The 20,198-nt window shown below is 36.5% G+C and overlaps 1 protein-coding gene across 8 annotated transcripts; it reads right to left on the bottom strand.

Annotated features, from left to right (window-relative positions):
* Positions 1–272: 272 nt before the first annotated feature.
* Positions 273–20,172, bottom strand: LOC128679602 (protein tyrosine phosphatase domain-containing protein 1-like). Of its 8 annotated transcripts, none has more exons than XM_053761965.1 (13): positions 20,044–20,172; positions 16,947–17,142; positions 10,927–11,109; positions 5,922–6,002; positions 5,314–5,429; positions 4,818–4,940; positions 4,029–4,212; positions 3,304–3,424; positions 2,419–2,584; positions 1,965–2,110; positions 1,573–1,683; positions 940–1,077; positions 274–601 (listed from the first exon to the last, which is right to left on the bottom strand). In XM_053761965.1, the coding sequence occupies exons 2-13, from the start codon at positions 17,087–17,089 to the stop codon at positions 293–295; spliced, it is 1,821 nt and encodes a 606-aa protein (XP_053617940.1). In that variant the 5' UTR covers positions 17,090–17,142; positions 20,044–20,172; the 3' UTR covers positions 274–292. The 8 variants fall into 8 exon arrangements, with proteins under 8 accessions (XP_053617944.1, XP_053617940.1, XP_053617941.1 ...); XM_053761966.1 differs by having other exon boundaries at positions 20,130–20,145; XM_053761963.2 differs by lacking the exon at positions 20,044–20,172 and adding an exon at positions 18,121–18,356.
* Positions 20,173–20,198: the final 26 nt, after the last annotated feature.

Raw genomic sequence — 20,198 nt, forward strand, 5'->3', positions numbered from 1 at the left:
CCAAAGTTTGGTAAACTGTTCGACGACAGTGTGGAGCCAGCGTTACAGTACATTTTTAACCCCCGACGCAAAAACCCTTCTTCGGTGTTATAAGTTTGACCGCTAAGTGTGTCTGTATAGACAGACAAACCGCGCATTAGATGCGGTTTTTTTATGTCTTAGATATGTCTGAACAAAATCTGTTCAGCCGTTAAAAACTTGTAGCGAAATGAATATTGAAAGTTGGGGGAAAGTTTTTTAATTTGTCCAACAAAGAAACTTGTTACAAAAAGGGTTAACATAAAACGAAGATTTATTTCCAAGCCTTTATTTTCGATCTCCTCACCGGCACAACCACATCTGAATCATCTTTTCCCGCCTTCAACATATCTCTTTGGATTTCAACAATGGTTCTTAAAAAAAAGTTGATGACTTGACTGGAGGTTCCATCACGAAGTCTGGAGAAGTCTTTGCGAGTTGGAAGACATCGCCCGCAGACCATAACGGTCTGGTGGGTTAGGGAAGCGGTGAGGCGTTTCAGAATGTCAATTTTCTTGGTCGCCGCTAGAGGGCGTAGGCGAGTCACAAAGCGGAGTAGGTACTCTAGTAACATTGCGACTTCCTGTAAAAAAATGGTGAATTAGGTATATACGCACCCAATGAAGTATATTAAAAAATTCTGAAAATTTATATAAAAACATCCATCTTTTTTTTATCATATATTGGTGAAATATTTTTCGAAATCGCGTTCACTAGTTCCGAAAATTATGTATTCACACAAACTTACCTTTAGTAATATTCTTTATAATATTACTTTAGATGTAAAAGTGTAGAGACATAAATTATTTATAATAGCATAGTTAATAGTATGGAGAAGGACATTCGGTACTTTTCATTCCGGGAAAAAATATTTTTTCCGAGGACAATAAAAGCTAGTAATCCAGTAATCCAGTAACCCACCGTGCTGAGAGACAGCAGACAGCTGTGGACGTCGCGGCCCCTGGCCACGATGAGACTGAGGTCGTCGCGGCCGAGCGCGGGCGCGCGCAGCCCCTCCAGCCACGCGCTCAGCAGCCCGCTCAGCACCACGGGGTCCTCCTGCAACCACACGCTAGTCGTTTGCAGCTTTGGTAAATATTCAATTAGAATATGACGTGAAAAAGTGCCTGTGAAGGCTTAATTTTGAATCAATAATTTGATTTTGATTGAGCAAGACTATACCACGTGTCAGCTCTGATACTCCTTAGCGAAACATGAAGCTCACTCAATCTATTTAAGACATACATCTATTTGTATCAAGCGAATAAACATTTCATTCGTTCATATATCAAAAAAAAGAGAAAAACGTAGATAATAAATAACTTTTTATTGCACCATAAACAAATGAATGCAAGAATACAATTTTAGAAAAGATTGATGTTCAAAGGCAGCCATTATCACTAATGTGATGTACTTACCTAACCTACTTCTAAATTTAAATAATTCGATCAGATTTTTTTTTTATCTTGCACAAAATACAATTTGTAAAAGTACAATGTCAAACGAAAAATTATAATTATTTACAAATTTTCACTTCTCAAATGAAATACTTACTTCTTCGTCAATTCTATCTATAGCTTCCCTTCTCTGGTTGATGTCGGTACGAAGTTGTTTAATGTACTTCTGTCGTTCTTCCGGAAGACTGTTGTGGTCCACCACAAATGCCTGGAAATATGTCGTATATTTCATATAATTATAAATAGTTACGAACACAAAACAGATTGAGCTAACCCCAATTTCTACTCAATTAATTATATGTACTTAATTATTTTTAAACAGATTCTGGTAAATCAGTAAAATGTCAGTGAGGTTTCACGGATAAAAGTTTTTTTGTAATTTTTAATTTTATAGTATTATCACCGTTTTTAAACTATTTCAAGGTCATGAGTGATCTCTCAAAGGAGACACTGGAGACAGAAACTCATTAAGTGCTGCTGGTATGTCACCTCATAAATCTGAATCGCGGGAATATTCCCATTCCCGGTACAGGAATTCCCAGTGATCCTGCTGACGGTCTCCAGGTTCCTGTCGATATCTTCTTCCACTGGATCTCTCCATTCCAACAATGGTAAGGTTGGTACGTGATCTGGAACTAAGGGGATTTTTAAATACTATTCAGAAATGATGTTGCACTGGCAGCCAACAAAAAAAAAAGATTTTGTATTCCTTATTTTAAAGTATTTTTTACAGATGAGTTTGCCGCTTCGGTATGTAAAAGTGTTTTTGTGTGTGTGTGTGTGTGTGTGTGTGATGAGTTGACAAAATATTATTGATAAAATTATAATTTGTATTTTCTTATACTGATAACGGTCGGTTAATAGGGCTGTTCCATAAGGGTTCCAAGCTTTATTGGTCTTCGCCGAGTTAACACGCTAAGAAGAAGTTATATTGTAAATTTACCCTCAGAAGGTGTATCAGGTGTGGTCGGATCAGGCTTCCTGGTCTGCTTCAGCCTGTGCACGAGGAAGCTCTTGTAGAAGGGGCGGCTCCTCACTCGGAAGTCGAGCCCCGCGCTGCGGCTGCAGCCGCATAGTTTGAGCAGGCGCTCACAGATGCAGTATATTATCTGGTACAGGTGGAGTCGGGAGTTTTACCTATACTGTCTAAACCACAGAGGTATTCGGTCTGAACTACTGATGAATTTACATGCTTTGTTTGCTCGTGGGCTCCTGGCATGGATAGACTGGATATCAGTGTATGCAAGACACGCAGGTTGTATTTATAAGGGATGAAATATATTAATTATCCATCCACAATGAAAAGACTTTACAACCGGCCGCCTATCTGACGTTAACACTCCTTGGGAATGCTATTGTTACCTATCAGTTGCCAAGGGCCTTGTACGACATCCACGGGAGGATATGGAGTGGTCTTAATCTAGGGCGGAGCCACACGCCTTTAGTTGGTCTTTATCACGCCAGGGCTTACCATTATTATTGTTTCTTATGCCGGCTCCACACCGTCGTTGAACAGTTTGCCAAACCTTGGCGCATTCGATATACATCGCTGGTTTTTCATTGTGATAAATAAAATCATCATTAGTTCTAACTACGCAATGTTTACGCATTCGCGACGGCATATGTGTCTGGAGCTGGCATTAATGTTATAATCGTGATCGTGTGCTGATAGGAAAACACGTGTTAGTTCAAGTATGAAGATTAATAGTATAACAAAGTAGGTATATAGGTCGAAAAGTATACAAAACAAAATGTTATTTGTGCTCGGGTGCCAATAGAAAAACGTGTGTATTTCTCAAATTTGTCAAGAACGGAGAGTAGTGTGCACCCTGGGCAGCAGACGGAAGGCGCGCTCGTGCAGGCCGTGCAGCACGGCGCGCTGCCGGTGCACGAGCTGCCGCAGCGTGAACTCCGCGCTCCTCGGCTGCTTCGACAGCATCAGCGCTTCTCTACAACACGCCATTGACAACTCTAATCTGATACTTTCCGTGTGTTTCTAAAATTTGGGACTTGTTTGATAGTGGGCACATGTGAATCAAAAAGAATATTAAATCTACCTTAATAAGAACAAAAGTAAACGTGTGCGAGGCACCTGTTATTTTATTACACTGCAAAGCACCAGCATTGCTCAAGTAAAAACTTAATAAATTATACACCTAAATCATGCCTAAACCTAAACTACCTATCGATTGGTGAAAAACGCATGAAATCCGTGCAGTAGTTTTTGAGTTTATCGCAAACAGACAGACGCAGCAGAGGACTTTGTTTTACCATGTTTCGATCCCGATTCAAATTTTTATTAGTTAAGCCAGCTCAATAGCGTCACCATTTTTATAAATTTCTTTTAATTTATACCGGAATAAATACTATATATGTTTACCATTACACATTTTAATATTATAGTTGTTTCTTAGTTACATAGGTTTATGTAACTTCCTATCGGCTATCGGCTATGCGTTGTCTGTCAGTCAGCTACGATAATTTATATTGATAAATGATAAATTAGTAAGTATTGTTCCATCATTATTAAGTATGCAGAATTCTTCAACTCACTTGGAGCTAAACATAACAGTCTGCGGCAGTAGGTAATGTTCGAACTGCTGCACACACAGGATCTGTCCAGACGTCTGCACAGACTTCGGCCTCTTCTTCCTGACGAGGCGGATGGCGTCATTAGCGCGGATCCTGAGGGAGTACACCAGGTAGCAGGCGATCAGCACGCCTGTGCGCCCCAGACCTGGAAGGTAGACGTTTGATACTTTGATACCATAACCAATTGTATTGTTACGAACTAGGGGTCTGGTGGACTAGTTCTCTTGTAGACTTTATTACGTACACCAAATTAATCGGTGTTATTGTTTAAAATTCTTGCGGTATTTTATATACATATTTGTTTTTTCGGAACAGCATTTTTAATGTTTGACCTACACTACACCTCGCGTGGGGGACAATCAAATAAACTGGTAAATAGGAGATTGTTGGTATTGTAGGCCTAATTCTACTAAGGACGAGGTGATGAATTCGGAATTTATTTCACGTACATACAAAGTGCATAATTATACACCACCTACAAGAGCATAGCTCTTTAATAAGAAGAAGACAAAGTGCATAAAGCGAGTAAGGGACGAAGCAGATGTCGAACAAGATGGCTGAGTATCCGTCGCGAAAGACGTGAGCGTGTGGTCCAACCCTAGAATAGGATCACTCCATAACCTTCTGTTAATGTCGTGTGAGGCGACTAAGGGATAAATATCTTACGCTGATGAAACGTGACTTCATTCGTGGTACGGTATCTATCGATCGCATTGTTGGGGAACATTAGACAACCACGAGCATATTAACCTGCATGGCAGTGTATGGCCACCCGCCCTTCTTGCAAAGCGAAGGACAAGACCTTCGCCATGTCCAGCAGCCCGCAGAGGCTCGCCTCGCCGTAGTCCGGCCACGCGAAGTTGTAGTAGTATACTGGAATGTAAACGATTTCAATATCATTGGGTATTAAGTTATATTTTATTTATATGTACCTATGTTAGTGTGTAGGGTATATACTAAATGGACCTATGTAATTCTTGTTGCCTAAAATAAATAAATTGGAGCTGCCAAAATAATAAAAAATAATAATAAAATAATTGCTAAAATAAAAAAATAATAAAAAGTCTCGTTTTCTCGGTTGCTTTTACTTAACGTAACTAACTTAACTTTACATAGCTTAGCATCAGGTAACAGCTCATTTTCATAAAACATCATTTAGTGGATACGGTGACGTGATATCGTACAAAGCTTACACTTCATAGCTTAGCTGATTAATAGCTTATTTCTATTGGTGATGCACCCTTACTATCATTAGCCATGAAGATGTCGGGGTCGTATGTGAACCCGGAGCGAGTGAGCGGGGGCCCGCAGCTCGCGTGCTCGCCCGGGGTCTGCAGGTTTATGATAGTCCGGATGCCCCAGCTGAAAGTAGTATACTTTATTATTTCATCATCATCATCATCATCAGCCTACCCTTATCCCACTCTATGTGTGGTCGGTACAGCATGTCAGTCTCCTCCACTTCTCCCTGCCTGATGTTAACCGATCTGTTAATTCCTTTTTAGCCATATCCTGTATAGTATATACTTTATTACTTCAAACGAACTAATTACGAAGTACGAAGATATTTATCGGGATATTTATATTTATAAGAAACTTAATACCTTAACAGTAATCTTCAGGTGAAGTACGAAAAGGAAAAATTTCGTTGGTATTAGTACACTAGTTTTTTTAATGAAAGTTGAACATGCAATATAATACTGAGCAAATTGTGAGAAGGTTGATATTCAAAAAGCCAATCACGAGTCTGCATAAGAATTTATTAGTTCCTTCTTAAATAAACAAACAGACAGACAGTTCAATGCCACTGAAGTCACTACACAACGATCGTCACATAACATTAGTTGATATTACCTATGGAACTGCTGTATGATGTTCCTGGCCGCGATACTGGCGGTGCTGGGCCGCGCCATCGCCAAGATGTCATCCGTGATCCTGCACGAAACACCACATGTTACACAACTTATGGCCACCTAAGGGCGCTATGCATAAACTCTACATCGACGCCCACACCGGACGAGGGGGCTACCATGAAACACGAAACATGTAGCAAGTCATTTTGTTTAGATACGTTAACTCTTTTACACTTTTACACGTTGCGTACCCGATATGGGAAAACGTGGACAGCACGTGGACGTTAGTAACGTGCTAGGGCTCATGCGCAAAACGTCTCTTTTGCAAAATGTCGCTTGGTCGCAAAACGTCTCTTTCAAAAAGTTTTAGTCTAAGTCCCTGGCGTGACATTTTGCGAAAGAGACAATCTGCGAAAGAGACGTTTTGCGAACAAGCGACATTTTGCGAATGAGACGTTTTGCGCATGAGCCCGTGCTAGGTACGTGTTTGTATGTTTGTCAGATGTTTTACTTCCTGTAGCCCTCTCAGAATGCAAGATGCTAGTGCCACAGATTATACAAAATCTAAAACGTAGTACAAACCTTACTTTAAATCAATTATTTTAAAACGGAGCAGTGAGTGAGTTAGAGTTTAAAATATTATAAAGCACAAATAAAATACAACTGAAAATAAATAAACGAAATATGTAATTCCTAAGCTTTTGTACTTAATATGATATATATTTTTTAAAAAATGTATTTGTTATATAATTTATTTTATTTACATTCCAAAAATAATTCATGGTGGTCCACCAATAATTATTGTTAACACCGCATAATCAAAAAACAAATCAACGGGGCTAGTAATATGTATTGTGCAGTTGCAGTGACTGGTAGTAACAGCAGCGTCTCTATTTTATTTCAAAATATTTTTTCCATAATCACAATCAAATTAATAAATAAATATAAATAGTTGCTTTTCGTTTATGCTATAAAATAGAAAATCCTTAAAACTCAGGAGTCAACATTCGCCCGTTAAAAAACTGCATCTGTTGTCACTAGATGGCGCCGACCGATATTGAATCGCGCTATGGTTTGACGCAATGCAAACAGCTATACTTTAGACCATATTAATGTTCTATCTTCTTCTTCTTATCGAGAATTTTTGACGCTGAATTCCCAGGAGTATCCTGAACTTCAGCACGCAACACATTACTACGTAAAGAAACAAAAGTAAAGCATTACTATATTATAGTTATCATTTGGTGGAAGCGGTGGTGGTGTAATGGTTAAGACGGGAATGGTTAAGGCCTGTGGATCGAAAGGTCTCAGGTTCGAATCCTACTCGTGCCACATGAGTTTGTATAACAATCTGACTCATGTATTTATATATATTTCATCGACCACCACATCGTGAAGAAACCTGCACACTGGTCGATTATTAACTTGTGTGTGAAACGGAGAAGGCAATGGCAAACCACTCCATTACTAATACCAAGAAAATTGTTGTGTGTGTTTAAATCCACGTAATGACCACAACCCTCAGCCATGAGGAATACGACTATGAAGAAGAAGTTATCATTTCCTGAATTTTTCTTTTTTAGTGGACTACTAATCCACTTTCTTTCATTATTCACATATCCATGGTCCGTGAATATTATAAATGTGAAAGTAAGATTGTTTGTTTGTTACCTCATCACGCTCTGTCTATTCAACCAATTCTTGAAATTTGATGTATAAAGCGGGACAAGGCGCAGGGTACAATACATCACGGAAAAATAACTGTTCCCGTGGGAAATTTACGCGAGTGAAGCCGTGGGCAACAGCTAGTCTTATACATATATATATATAGTTTCATGCGACAATACAATTCTTGTAATATATTCTACCAGGCATTCCACATAAAAAATCAGCTCACATGCAACTGCATACAATAATTAGGAGCCGACATCGGAAAAGAAATGTTATTACGATTATAATAAGGGTGGGAGTCACGCGATCGGGGGGTTAGTATATTTTATTCAAGGGGTTGTAGACAGTGGAATGATTACACGAATGACATTATCTAATGGTACCTTTTTCTACCTACGATTGATCGATTAGGGGTGGAAGTAAACTGTTTTTTTAAGATCCCAAAAAAGATAAGATTATCTTTCTCATCTTCGCATGTGCTTAGTTACATTCGGAGCTGTGACGCCCCAAAGCCCAGGTTTAGCTATTAAATTTGGAAGATTTGACTATGATTTTATATACAGTTTGACGTCGACCCTCTTTGAGAATGCTTTTGTTTCCTATCAGCTGTATAGTTTTGTGTCAAATATATACATAACATAATTCAGTACACAGTAACAGCTTTTAAGTTTTGTGTCCCTTAGTCGTCTCGTACGACATCCACGGGAGGATATGGAGTGGTCTTATTCTAAGGCCGAATCACACGCCCGAAATGTTCGTAGTCCGTCCGGAAACTTAAAAAAAAATCCGAGTTTTCTTATGTCATTTTCGGTTGTGAAAAATAGTCTCCAAACTCGACCAAAACATATGACTATATGTCGTATATTATGCGCAAACAATTTGGCAAGAACGACAAACAATAAAAAGAATCTTTTTCTCTCTCTCTCTTATCTGAGTGTTATCCCGGATTCTTCCCATAAAGACGGGTCGGCCCAGGGTCCTTAGTAATAACGGCACCTAAATGCCCGATGGAAATTAGTATAGATGCTCTATGCATATCGGCTATCTCTTTAACGTTTAGTTTATATTTAGTAGATTTAAGCCTTCACTATGGTACAGTCAACAGCACGCCAAGTTACCCCGCATGAACCTCTATGGCGAGTTTGCAATGAATTTGGGTATGTTGATGTGCTGTTGGCTGTACTTTAAATAAATAAAATCTCTCCTTATTGTACTGCTGCAAACTTGCAGTCGGCTACAATACTGCAAAATGCAATTAAGTAAAAGGACGGTAAATCGTTGGAGGTCACGTGACTATAGCAATTGGAGGTTAAAGGAATATTGCCAACCAAATGTCCTTGTTTTAAGAAGCTTTTTACTATATAAAAAAGTGGTAGTAAAACAATTTAGAATTAATGAAGTTTGCTGCAATGTGTTCTTAATGATTGTTTTTATTACATTGTTCATTTCAGAGTTTTTTTTGCCGCATTTAAGCGATGTATTAATCCCTGATACTAACTTACCTAAGCAGTGCATAATATTAATATCTCGGGTTCTAAGCAACATATGAAACCTACCAGATTTTAAGTTAGTACACCTGCTACACAACTGTGAAAAGCGCATTAAATTCGGTACATTAGATTTTGCGTGATGCGCGAACAAACATTTCAAATAACAATTGTTTTGTCTACTAAGTATTAGTCCTATAAAGAGCCACCATTTTTATTTATATCTGTAATTATATGTCCTGTGTACAGACATAGCCTACTAATAGTTTTGTTACGTGTGTAGATTACCACGAATCACTTACTACAATACTACTCCAGTAATGAGAGGAGTGCGCTGTCAAAGTTTGAACACCCGCTCTCAGTATATTGTTGCTACAGCCCCTCAGTTTGTTTAACAATGAGACAACCATTTGCGTCTATCATGACCGTTTTTAGACATGAGTCATTAGTGTGTGCCCCAGCAAACATTGTTAAAATAATATACTATTCTTATAAAGAGGTAAGCGTTTATGAGTTTGTTTCAGGCGGATAATGTCCGAAACTACCGAACCGATTTCAAAAGTTATTTTACCATTAGAAAGGTACATTATCCAAGATTGCTATAGGATTATTATTCGTAGTATAGGCTACTATAGGATATATTTTGTCTCATACTTCCCACGGGAGGGAAGCCCCGGGTAACATCTAGTAATATTATAATTACGTGACGTTACAAATTCCGCATTGGAAAACTTAAATTTTGGGCTCAAATATATGTTCACACGCAACCCTAATCCACTGCGCTCTGTTTGCGAACTTCTTTATTCCATGCACGTCTGTTGACTTACTTTTAATTGTTACGTGGTCTGCCTCATCGCGTGTCTGTCACTACTACTATATACGTATAAATACAAGAGAACAAACTTATATTAAATGCTTTATAATTTATTATTTAGCCCAGAGAAAGCGTCGCTACTATTGGAAGAATTATGACAAGAGATTGACTTTTCGAAAATATTCTATACAGAGATTCAAACAAACCTATGTGGTTTTAATCATAATATTTTATATATTGTATATAATTTATTTTATATTGTATATAATTCATTTTATAGTGTATATAATTTATTAATATTTTATATATTGTGTAATAATTTTAAAAAACGTGACGAGTTTGACTGTACTGCTTACAAGAACTATATTTATATTGCGACTTAGACGTAAAACACATAGGACTTTTATAACTGACAAAGATTGATGGATTTTGCTGTTAGCATCTACTATTGTGGGATCATGGCGTCCACAACTGAGGATATTGGTTCAAGTTCAACGAATTTTAATTTTGATCAGTTTGATCATGGACTAACATCTACTACACAGTTAGAGTTTTTTTTTACCAGTTAGCTTCTTTATTTCTTTCTTAGTACCAAGTGAATCGGTAAAGAAGAACTCTCTCTCATCTGAGAATATTCCCGGTTTCTTCCTCAGCCGTTGAGCGTCGAAGCCCATGCGGGTTCTTTTTAACCCCCGACCCAAAAACAGGGGCGTTATAAATAAGTTTGATCGCTAAGTGTGTCTGTCTGTGTACGTGGCACCGTAGCTCATCAACGGGTGAACCGATTTGGATACGATTTTTTCTCTTTGATAGCTAATTTTAATGCGGTGGTTCTTAGATATGTTTGATCAAAATCGGTTCAGCCGTTCGAAAGTTGTGGCGAAATGAATATTAAAAGTCGGCGGTTTTTTAATTTGTCTAACCAAAAAACCTGTTTCAATTTCGACCACCACCATTTGCCACGATCCTGACAAACACTCGGATCCTCTACTCATCACTCTCTTCATGCACGCTCTGGTTATAGATCCTCTTACCAGCTAGAATATAGTCCCTGCACGGCCGCGTGCGCCGGCTGCGGCAGCTCGTACTGGCATCGTGCTCCGCCACAGAACAGCGCGCATTGCAACGCTGCAGGGGTGCGCGTGCGCAGGCGCTCGCTCAGGGAGCTGTACAGCGCGCTTGGAGGGTGGTTGATGCGGCGACGGGACTCGCGGCTTCTGGAATTTAATGAGCATTTACAATTTTTTGAGATATATAGAAGATCTTTCTGACATGTCCGCGGCAGTAAACCGTCGAGGAGTTCCCTGCGGTTGGGAGATGATCCTGAGTGCACGATCATGCTTCCAAAATTATGTATTGTCATGTAGACTGAAGTGACGTAAATTACAATATTACAGTAAAAAAGGGAAAATAGTAGGTCTCACGTCTTTACGTACTTATACCATACGTGGTAGACAGCGCCTAGGTGCTAACTTCGAAAGGCGAGTTTAGTTGCAAGCTAGGCTTATTGATGCGATATTGAATAGCAAGCTTGCCAGCCTATTTGGTTATGACAAAAATCTCAAATTTATAGCCTTTTCTTCATTTTACTTACAATCTGCACGTCAGGAGGAGCAATTCTATAGATATTTTACTTTTGCTTACAGAAAGGCCATGGCGAATTTTTTATTAAATATTTTTTAAACTATTTTCGCGTAGCTAAGTTTTTTGTTCATAATGTTTATTACAGTCATTTAGAAAACACTAAACGACAGACATTAAGCGTAATAACTGTAAAATGTTTGGATTAGGAACATTTTATTTGTAATTTAGAACGATTTCGGAACAATGACCGTTTGAATTTTAAATTTGGAATGAAATAACATCGCATTTAATACAAAACATATTTCTAAATAACACGTTATATTTATATTAATTAAATAATATTATATTATATATATGGAAACTTACTGATTGAATTATAATAATTATGATAAAATGAAACGTTTTTGAGTTGGATTTATTGAATCTGTGAAACTTCAAAAATAATCACATACCTGTCAAGGAAATGAAACCGGTGAAAATTAACAAAATTGATACTAGATTTCCTACGGTCTATATTCATCATCGTAATAAAAACTGTTATTTTACTGACAAAATTATTGACCGATTAAAACTGACCATTACGTAATCGTACAGGGCTAAAGGGTGGTTTGTATCTGACTGAAGGCTTTTTATACTTTACTCGTAATGAACAGACACATACAGTAAACAAAACAAAACAAATAGTACCTACCTATAGTAATGTAGCGACAGCAACAGAAAATAAAACCTAATTGATCTAGACTTTAATTTTAAAATTGGAGTTTTAGGTCAACATTTTTTTGATCTGGAATACCTAGTTATTATTTATTTAAGTTGTTGCTCGCGACTCTGTCCGTTAACTGATGTCTCCCGAGCTCTGAAACTACTCGTATCTCTACACCAAATATCACCTCAATGACGGAACTTTGAGTTCCGTTTTGACGAGAAAGATGGACAAACAAACACATTGTCACAGTTATAAGTTAGTATGGATATGGATCATATGGAGTATTTATTTATTATAAGTAATAATTTGTAGAAAAAAAAATATTTGCATATTTCTAAATTCTTTCTTTATCTTGGTTGATAATCCATAAACAATATTACTTAAATTCTCTAATTATAACAATGGACTGTCCTTGTTTTTAATTTAAAATATTATAATATCCGTATCATAACATAGCTATTTAGATAGTTAATCAATTTAAATTGAACTAATCCGTGACTTATTATTTAAAAAATCATGTAGTTCGTTTTTTTGGTGACCGTAAAGCAATGACAATTAGGGTGATGGTGCCGGCCGCGCGAGTGTGACTAATAACTTTGACAGCACGCAGCGCAACCACTGGCCTGTATGTTGGAATATTGATACAAAAATCCAAGTTCCATTCATTCATCCATACGTCAAATGTCAAAATTCATTCTTTTGCTTCATATTTATCACTTCAGTATGACTTCACTTGATTACAGATCGTTGAACTGTTGATACGTATTTTTATTTCCTAAGCCCTGCCCTAACTTCCAATACTGTCGTGATTATGTTTAATGTATAGATATAAAATTTAAATACAGGGTATTTTTTAATTCACTGCACCCACCCATCATCACCTTTAGAAGGAGATTTGCATGATAAAACTGAGTTGGTTCCCGAAGAAACCCGAAAGCTGTAATTACACATTCTCTTACATTATCTTACTCGTAAATGCCATATGAGGCGACTAAGGGACTCATCACCCTGGAAGCTATAGACACCAATAGCATTCCCAAAGAGGGTTGAAGGCGGGCTGGCTGCCAGTTGCAAAATCACAACCGAATCTTTAAAATTGTTTGGTTTAAATTTACGCAGGCACCGGGCTTCTTGGAATCACGGCCCCGAAAGAAAACGGGACCCGCGAAGTTGAAAGAGAGACGCGTGTGACGAGGCAAGCCTACAAATACCTATATCGCTTTTTGTAAACAGCAAACAAGTTGTACCTAAGTGTTGAAACCGAAAATGTCTAGCCTAAGGAAACCAAAGAAAGTTGTAACCAACTCAGACCAGCTAAACAGAGGTCTGGCCGGTTAAACCATGAAACGGATTAGCTCAATGTTACTCCTTTTACCCTTTTAAAAATAGAAGACGGTAACTATGCGTTAACTACTAGAATAAAAATCAAATAACAGAATGTCGTGTCGTGAAAATAACGAAGTAAATGGCCCCAAACCCTTGCGACACGTGGTATTTCACTATTATTATTAATAGCCACTTCCGTCGAGAAACAAAACTGACTGACCTATATATATTTTTTTCTATTTTCAAAGCGAAAACTGCGTGTTCTTTATTTAAAATACAATTTTATACAGTTATTACTGGGATGAATTTATTAATTCGGCTGTCTTTTTTTAGTTACCAGTTTCAAAAGCATATAGGTATTTCCTTATATATAAAAGAATAGGGGAAAATTGCATGTCGTTAAATTTATAAATCATCTAATAAATCATGGAAGTTTAGTAGATTTTGTGCGAATGAATATCAAACATTCATGCAATCTTTACTATTTATTATGGTAATTCTATTATTAGAATATGTTTATAGTTAGTTACTTGCAATTTAAGCCTTTGCCGCCTAGATTACGTCCCTGTGGGTAGTACTACAGTATATTACGTACAAAAAGTTGTCACGCGATGTGTTGCGTGTTCTTATTAGCAGAGCTAGCTACATTTTGTTTTATAAACCACGGAAGGTTTCTTGTTTAGTGAGGATGTTGTATGTATGTTTGTTTATGCTAATCTTGCGAACTAAACTGGACCGTTTCTTACTGACATGCGCATTATTTTATTTTGTATCATCATCAATAGCCATTTAAACGTCCTCCCCCTTTGTGCCCCAGGTCTTTCTTATATGGATAGGTGTATAGGCAATGACCCATGGCGAATCGGCGGGTTTTAAGGAATGCAAATATATCCGCGACCAACGGCTTTACGTGCCTTCCGAAGCAAGTATATTGGCATTGAAAATAGGCTAAAAGTGTTATGAATAAGTATAATTAATAGTTCGAGTAGGATATAAAATTACAAGGATTTTTCCAACTCATATGCCATATTTTTTTCATATATTCACAGCTTACTAGCTGCGCCCCGGGGCTTCGCTCCCGTGGGAATTTCGGAATAACAGGTATATGTATTATTCCAGGTTATATTTTACCCGTGTACCAAATTTCATAACACTCCGTTTCGCGTAAAAGAGTAATAAACATACACACATACATCCTCATAGACTTAGAGGCAAGTTCGAAGTACTATCTAATGCGGTCTACGTCTGTTCAATTAAGCAATCAATAACATCAAAGCCTACATCATTTATTTCAATATCGCTCGTGTCTTGACTATTAAAAATAATGAATAGAAAGTACGCTTTCCTTCTAGATTACAAATTGCTAGATATTGGTAAGGTAAATTATTTACGATCGATGTCTCTGGGGACCCAAGGGCTGGTGACTATTTTGGCCAACGTTTGAGTTTGACCATACAAAGAGGAAATGTCGCCAGCCGTCTGGGAACTTTACCGCACGACGACGGCGATTTAGTGTCAATTTTTTATTTAAATTAATTTAATATTTTTTATTTTAGTTTTAATTTTTAATTTTAACAAATATCTTAAGTGTGTATATACAAATTAAAAACATATTTTGACGTTAGACAATCAAAGAGCGATTAATTATTTACCGTATATAAGTTAGTGGGTACCATAGATAAAAGAAATATATGTGGATATCAACTTGCATTGAAAACGCTCAGATAAGAGAGAGAGAGAGAGACTCTGTCTTATCTCTCTCTTATTTTACCATATATATTTTTTATATTCTCATATAGCTTATTTTACCATCATAGGTTATTACAAAAACTATCGCCGGTTGACTGTAAGAGACGCCGCCATTGTACACGTATCTTTCTTCTCTCAATTTATGTTAATATTTTCGCACAAAAAAATATTACAAACAAAGAAACAAAAAAAAACAGTAAACTTATTTTTCGAAGTCTATAAACTTATTCGGTCATTTCATAGTTTACCAAGACCAAAAACAGTGGTAATTCACACCATACATAAGTTATTACTTAATTCTCAAACGTGATATCACGTTACTCTGCATGGACCTCTATGTCACGGCAATAGTGGTGAATATGCGATGAATTTGGATAACTTGATGCTTGAGCTCTTGACTGTATCTTTCTACTAAACGATGTAATAACACTCTAGTATCAGTATCAACAACAAAACTGCCATTCACAGACTAAGCTTGACCTGTCGTGACCTAATTATGATTATCTTAAGCTGTGATCAACACTGTATAGCAACCAGCCTTAGGATCAGCTTCCACTAAAGTGACGAAGAAGGCAGGAGAATTTATCGAGTTTTATTGGTCATTAATAATGTTTATCCCAACTAGTCTCAACTAATATTATAGATGTGTAAGTTTGTTTCTTCCCTTTTCACGCTTTATCTTTATCTATGTCAAAATTGAAAATCTGCCAGACATACGGAGAAGGACCAAGGCTACTTTTCATTCTGAAAAAAAGTACACTTCCCGTGACAAATGTAATCACGCGAGTATAAGCTAGTTTAGAATAAAATAAATTGCGTGTTTGAAATTTAAATGTTACAAAATTTAAATTTGTACGTGTTCTAAGTTCTAAACGCATAATCTATCTAAACAGCAGTTAACATTTCCTCTCCTCTCTTCTGTAGAGGTCATAGGGAAACATCCAATATCTCCTATCGTTTGGTGGAGATTAACCCTTATACAATCGCTTCCGCCATTATGCGACAAAGTTACGTTTTCAGCTGTTGCGTGCCAAGATTATGCGCGCCCTTTCTGAGGGGTGCCGATATGTTTTGAGAAGTTGTATTTTTAAAAATTAGAGGTCGTAAATTTAATTATTATGCCGATGTTTTTATTGATAAGAGCGGAGTTGCGTGTAGTTCCCGCCCTAGATTAGGACCTTCTATATCCTTACGTGGAATTGATATGAGGCAACTAACCGACGTAACTAAAGGATAAAAAACTTTAATAAAAGAAGAAATAATAGCATTCCTAAAGAGGAAAGATATCAAGCAAACGGTTGTTAATACCACAGCCAAATGTAACCGAATGCGGCACAGTCGAAAATGTAAACGAAAATATGTTCAAATAAGAAAGAAAGAAGATTTCATATATGTGGTTGATATTGATAACAAACAATACCTAATTAATTTCAAAATTGATATAAATTCTTATTGTAATGAACATTGTGTAGTTTGTATGGGAGCTTTTATTTACCGTAATTAAAAACGGCAATATATTCCGAATCTATCAAAGTTTGACAAAATGATTGTCGATAGTGTACCACGTCCGTACCACGAAAGAAGTCCCGTGGCGTGGCGTTACTGTCTTTGAAACCAAAGCGGACGATCTGTTATTGATAGTTCCTCATATTACCAAGGGACTTCTTTCTTGGTACATAATATACTTACCGTAGAGCTGTGCCGTTGGGCGCGGTAAGCTCGGATGCCACTCGCCTCGCTCTGCGCCTGCGCAGCCGAGCGCACATCCCTCTCGCGCAGCCCAGTCTCTCCCATAATGGCCGACGTGCGCTTGCGCACCCTTCACCGTTCATTCTTTAGTAATTTATTTTTTGTATTGTTTGTTGTAACCACACATGCTTTTTAACTAAATTTTGCCAGCGAAGAAGAGCGTTGGAAGACTTTTATTATTTATAATTAAGAAAAAATACAAAATTTAATATTTAATGTAGTGGACTGGAAGAATCACAGGGAGACAGTGCTCGCTTTGGGTTCGATTCTCGTTTTTACCCGGAATATTTTCTTCTCATTATGTATATTTCACATAAATATAAATATTTACGTTATTTTTTTTATGCGACTCTCTTCTTACTTTGAAGTCAAACCGTGTAAATAGATAAGTATTAAAAATATTGATTGGTTTTCTACATATAAATGGATATTAGAAGTAATAAAAGTAAATATTTTTACCTATTAGCACAGATTTAGTGAAGTGGATAAAATATTTATAGTTTTATAATTTACTGTAAGATCACGAAAAATAAATAAAATATATATTCTTGTGCGACTTCAATTTCACAACAACGTCCACATTACCATACCACAGAGAATATAATGCTTTCAGTAACATTACTGCATGTCAAAGTTCTCAAAATCAACAAAATCAAGACTGGTTCCGAAAAAACATTTATAAACAAGAACCATAGCTATATAATACAATAAGTATATATATTCCAATGCTTACTTAGAGGTATACGATTTTGTTATTTCACAACCATTTAAGACGGATTTCACCAGTCAACTTTGACGTTAACTTTAACATGCGCGCCGCCGTCGTACAGCTAAAATAAAGTACTTTGCGTTTTTGTCTGCAGATTAAAGTTAAACTCAAAGTAACTATATATATAACCTCTCTTAGTAACATAAAACAAACTAAAGAAAAATGTCAATTATTCATCAATTCATTGTCAAGTTTGAAGATCGATATTATAAACGATGCACTAGAACGAGTGCAGCACTTAACGATGCAGCAGTCGTCAACCATTCGAAGACAAACTACTAATAAAATAATAGTTTATCTGTCAGACAATATGATATTTTTAAGTGGTGAAACCCTTTTACTTACCGGTTGTGGGTAACGTAATTATCTACACATACATATTTAATTATATTTTAATTAAGACTTTATTTTGTAACTGTTTGTTAATCCGTAAAATAAAATAAAAATACTTTTAACTAAATTTTATATTTAGTTATGAGTCTAAGGCTTATTTTTTTCTCATTTACAAATTAGGCCGTGTGCCGCTTCACCGCTGCATTATGTTATTTTTTATTTTAAATATAGGTAAAATTTGAAAAATAAATGTCTATATATATATATATATACCTACTTGTCATCATTCTATTTTTGTCGTCTTTAGTTTAAGGTTGTAGCAAGCTTGTAGAAAGCTCTACGATCGTAGCGAGCTTGTAGAAAGCTCTACGATCGTAGCGAGCTTGTAGAAAGCTCTACGATCGTAGCGAGCTTGTAGAAAGCTCTACGATCGTAGCGAGCTTGTAGAAAGCTCTACGATCGTAGCGAGCTTGTAGAAAGCTCTACGATCGTAGCGAGCTTGTAGAAAGCTCTACGATCGTAGCGAGCTTGTAGAAAGCTCTACGATCGTAGCGAGCTTGTAGAAAGCTCTACGATCGTAGCGAGCTTGTAGAAAGCTCTACAATCGTAGCAAGCTTGTAGGCGCGCAGTATTTTTCTCCGAAAAGTTTTACGACACGATTATATTTTCAAAATTTCTAGATGAATGTTATTTTGACTCACTATTTCCAATAATGGAAATGTAATTAATTAATAAATAATTTATAATTTTGCTCATGTACACTTTCAATGAAACTAATTTAAGAGACCATATTTTCCCTTATCGATTCAATTCGAATTTGACAATTTAAATGGCCACTTTCAAAATCAGAGACACTATATGAAAAAAAAAAAATGTAGTTTCGAAAACAGAGGTTCGTATGTTCCGTCGGATGTTATTTTGTTATTTTTCGTTATTTTGTATCTAATAGATACATCAATGTCACAGTTATAGTCCAGCTGACATTATGACACCAAAATAGGCGCGATACTGGTCGATACCGATAGTTTATTTAGATGCAACAGCCAGCTGCAACTTTGTACTACTCTGCTACATAGATTTCTGAATATGTTAAGAAAATTTACTTTTTCTACTTAAATGTATTGTGAACTAGCTGTTTGCCCGCGACTTCGTCAGCTATATTTGTGTACAATGTCTGATTACTAATTTCTAGGACCAATATTTTTGTGTGAAAGCCAATTATGTCGTCATTGGCGATCTTATCAACATGATTTTCATACAAAGTTTCATCCCTCATTATAGTCATTTAAGTCATTATAGTAATTTTGTAAGTAGCTGACTAAGTTTGTAGTTTTCTTTAAGCTTTGAATTTAACTACATACATACTAAATTTCATCAAAATCGGTTCAGCGGTTTAGCCGTGAAAGCGGAACAGACAGATATATGAATTGATTATGTACACATCATGATTCCGAATTCACATAGTAGGTATTTAATTTCAATTTAATGTAACGTACAAAATAATTATCTTAAAAATGTACATTATAGAAATTATAAAACCCCAAATCAGTTGCTTTTTCTCACTTAATTTTTTTCAACTTATTTAAATGAACTTAATGTATATAGTAACACTGTCTCACATATAGTACGTACAAAAAAAAATTCGGCTTTTGTAAGCAAGTAAACATAACGTCAGAAATGTTGCCGCCAATACTATTGTTTTTAGTAAATAGTTGATTTCAAAATCAAGCCAAGAAAGTCGCCAATACAAATTTTAATATTAGATCTTTTGTAATTTGGAATCTAAACAGATTCCAAACCGAACCCGAAAGAACAAAACTTTAAAATTGTTTTTAAAAAGTAACTAAAATAATATATATTCGATTATCAGCTTTAAAATAAAAAAAATAAATTTCAAATAAATCAACGGTTCTTTATCTATTAACGGTTCTTTACGTTGCAGTAATTTAAAAAAACTTTGTTTAAAAAAGTAATATTCGGCTGTCAATTTCAAAATCACGTCAAGAATTTTGCCGCCATACAGATTATAAAGGATCGCGCGAGGCGGCCGTAAACACCGCGGGAGGCGTACTACTGCCAGCGAGAAGTGA

This window comes from Plodia interpunctella, chromosome 22 (genome assembly GCF_027563975.2).
Source record: "Plodia interpunctella isolate USDA-ARS_2022_Savannah chromosome 22, ilPloInte3.2, whole genome shotgun sequence".
Classification (NCBI taxonomy): domain Eukaryota; kingdom Metazoa; phylum Arthropoda; class Insecta; order Lepidoptera; family Pyralidae; genus Plodia; species Plodia interpunctella.

What these genes read in the sequence shown, in the direction of transcription:
- LOC128679602 (XM_053761965.1), bottom strand. Translation starts at nt 17,089, where the DNA reads ATGAACGGTGAAGGGTGCGCAAGCGCACGTCGGCCATTATGGGAGAGA. An exon ending in GGCCATACACTGCCATGCAG is followed by an intron (nt 4,213 to 4,817) that starts GTTAATATGCTC and finishes TCTACCTTCCAG; the next exon opens with GTCTGGGGCGCACAGGCGTG. An exon ending in GTCTGCTGTCTCTCAGCACG is followed by an intron (nt 602 to 939) that starts GTGGGTTACTGG and finishes ATTTTTTTACAG; the next exon opens with GAAGTCGCAATGTTACTAGA.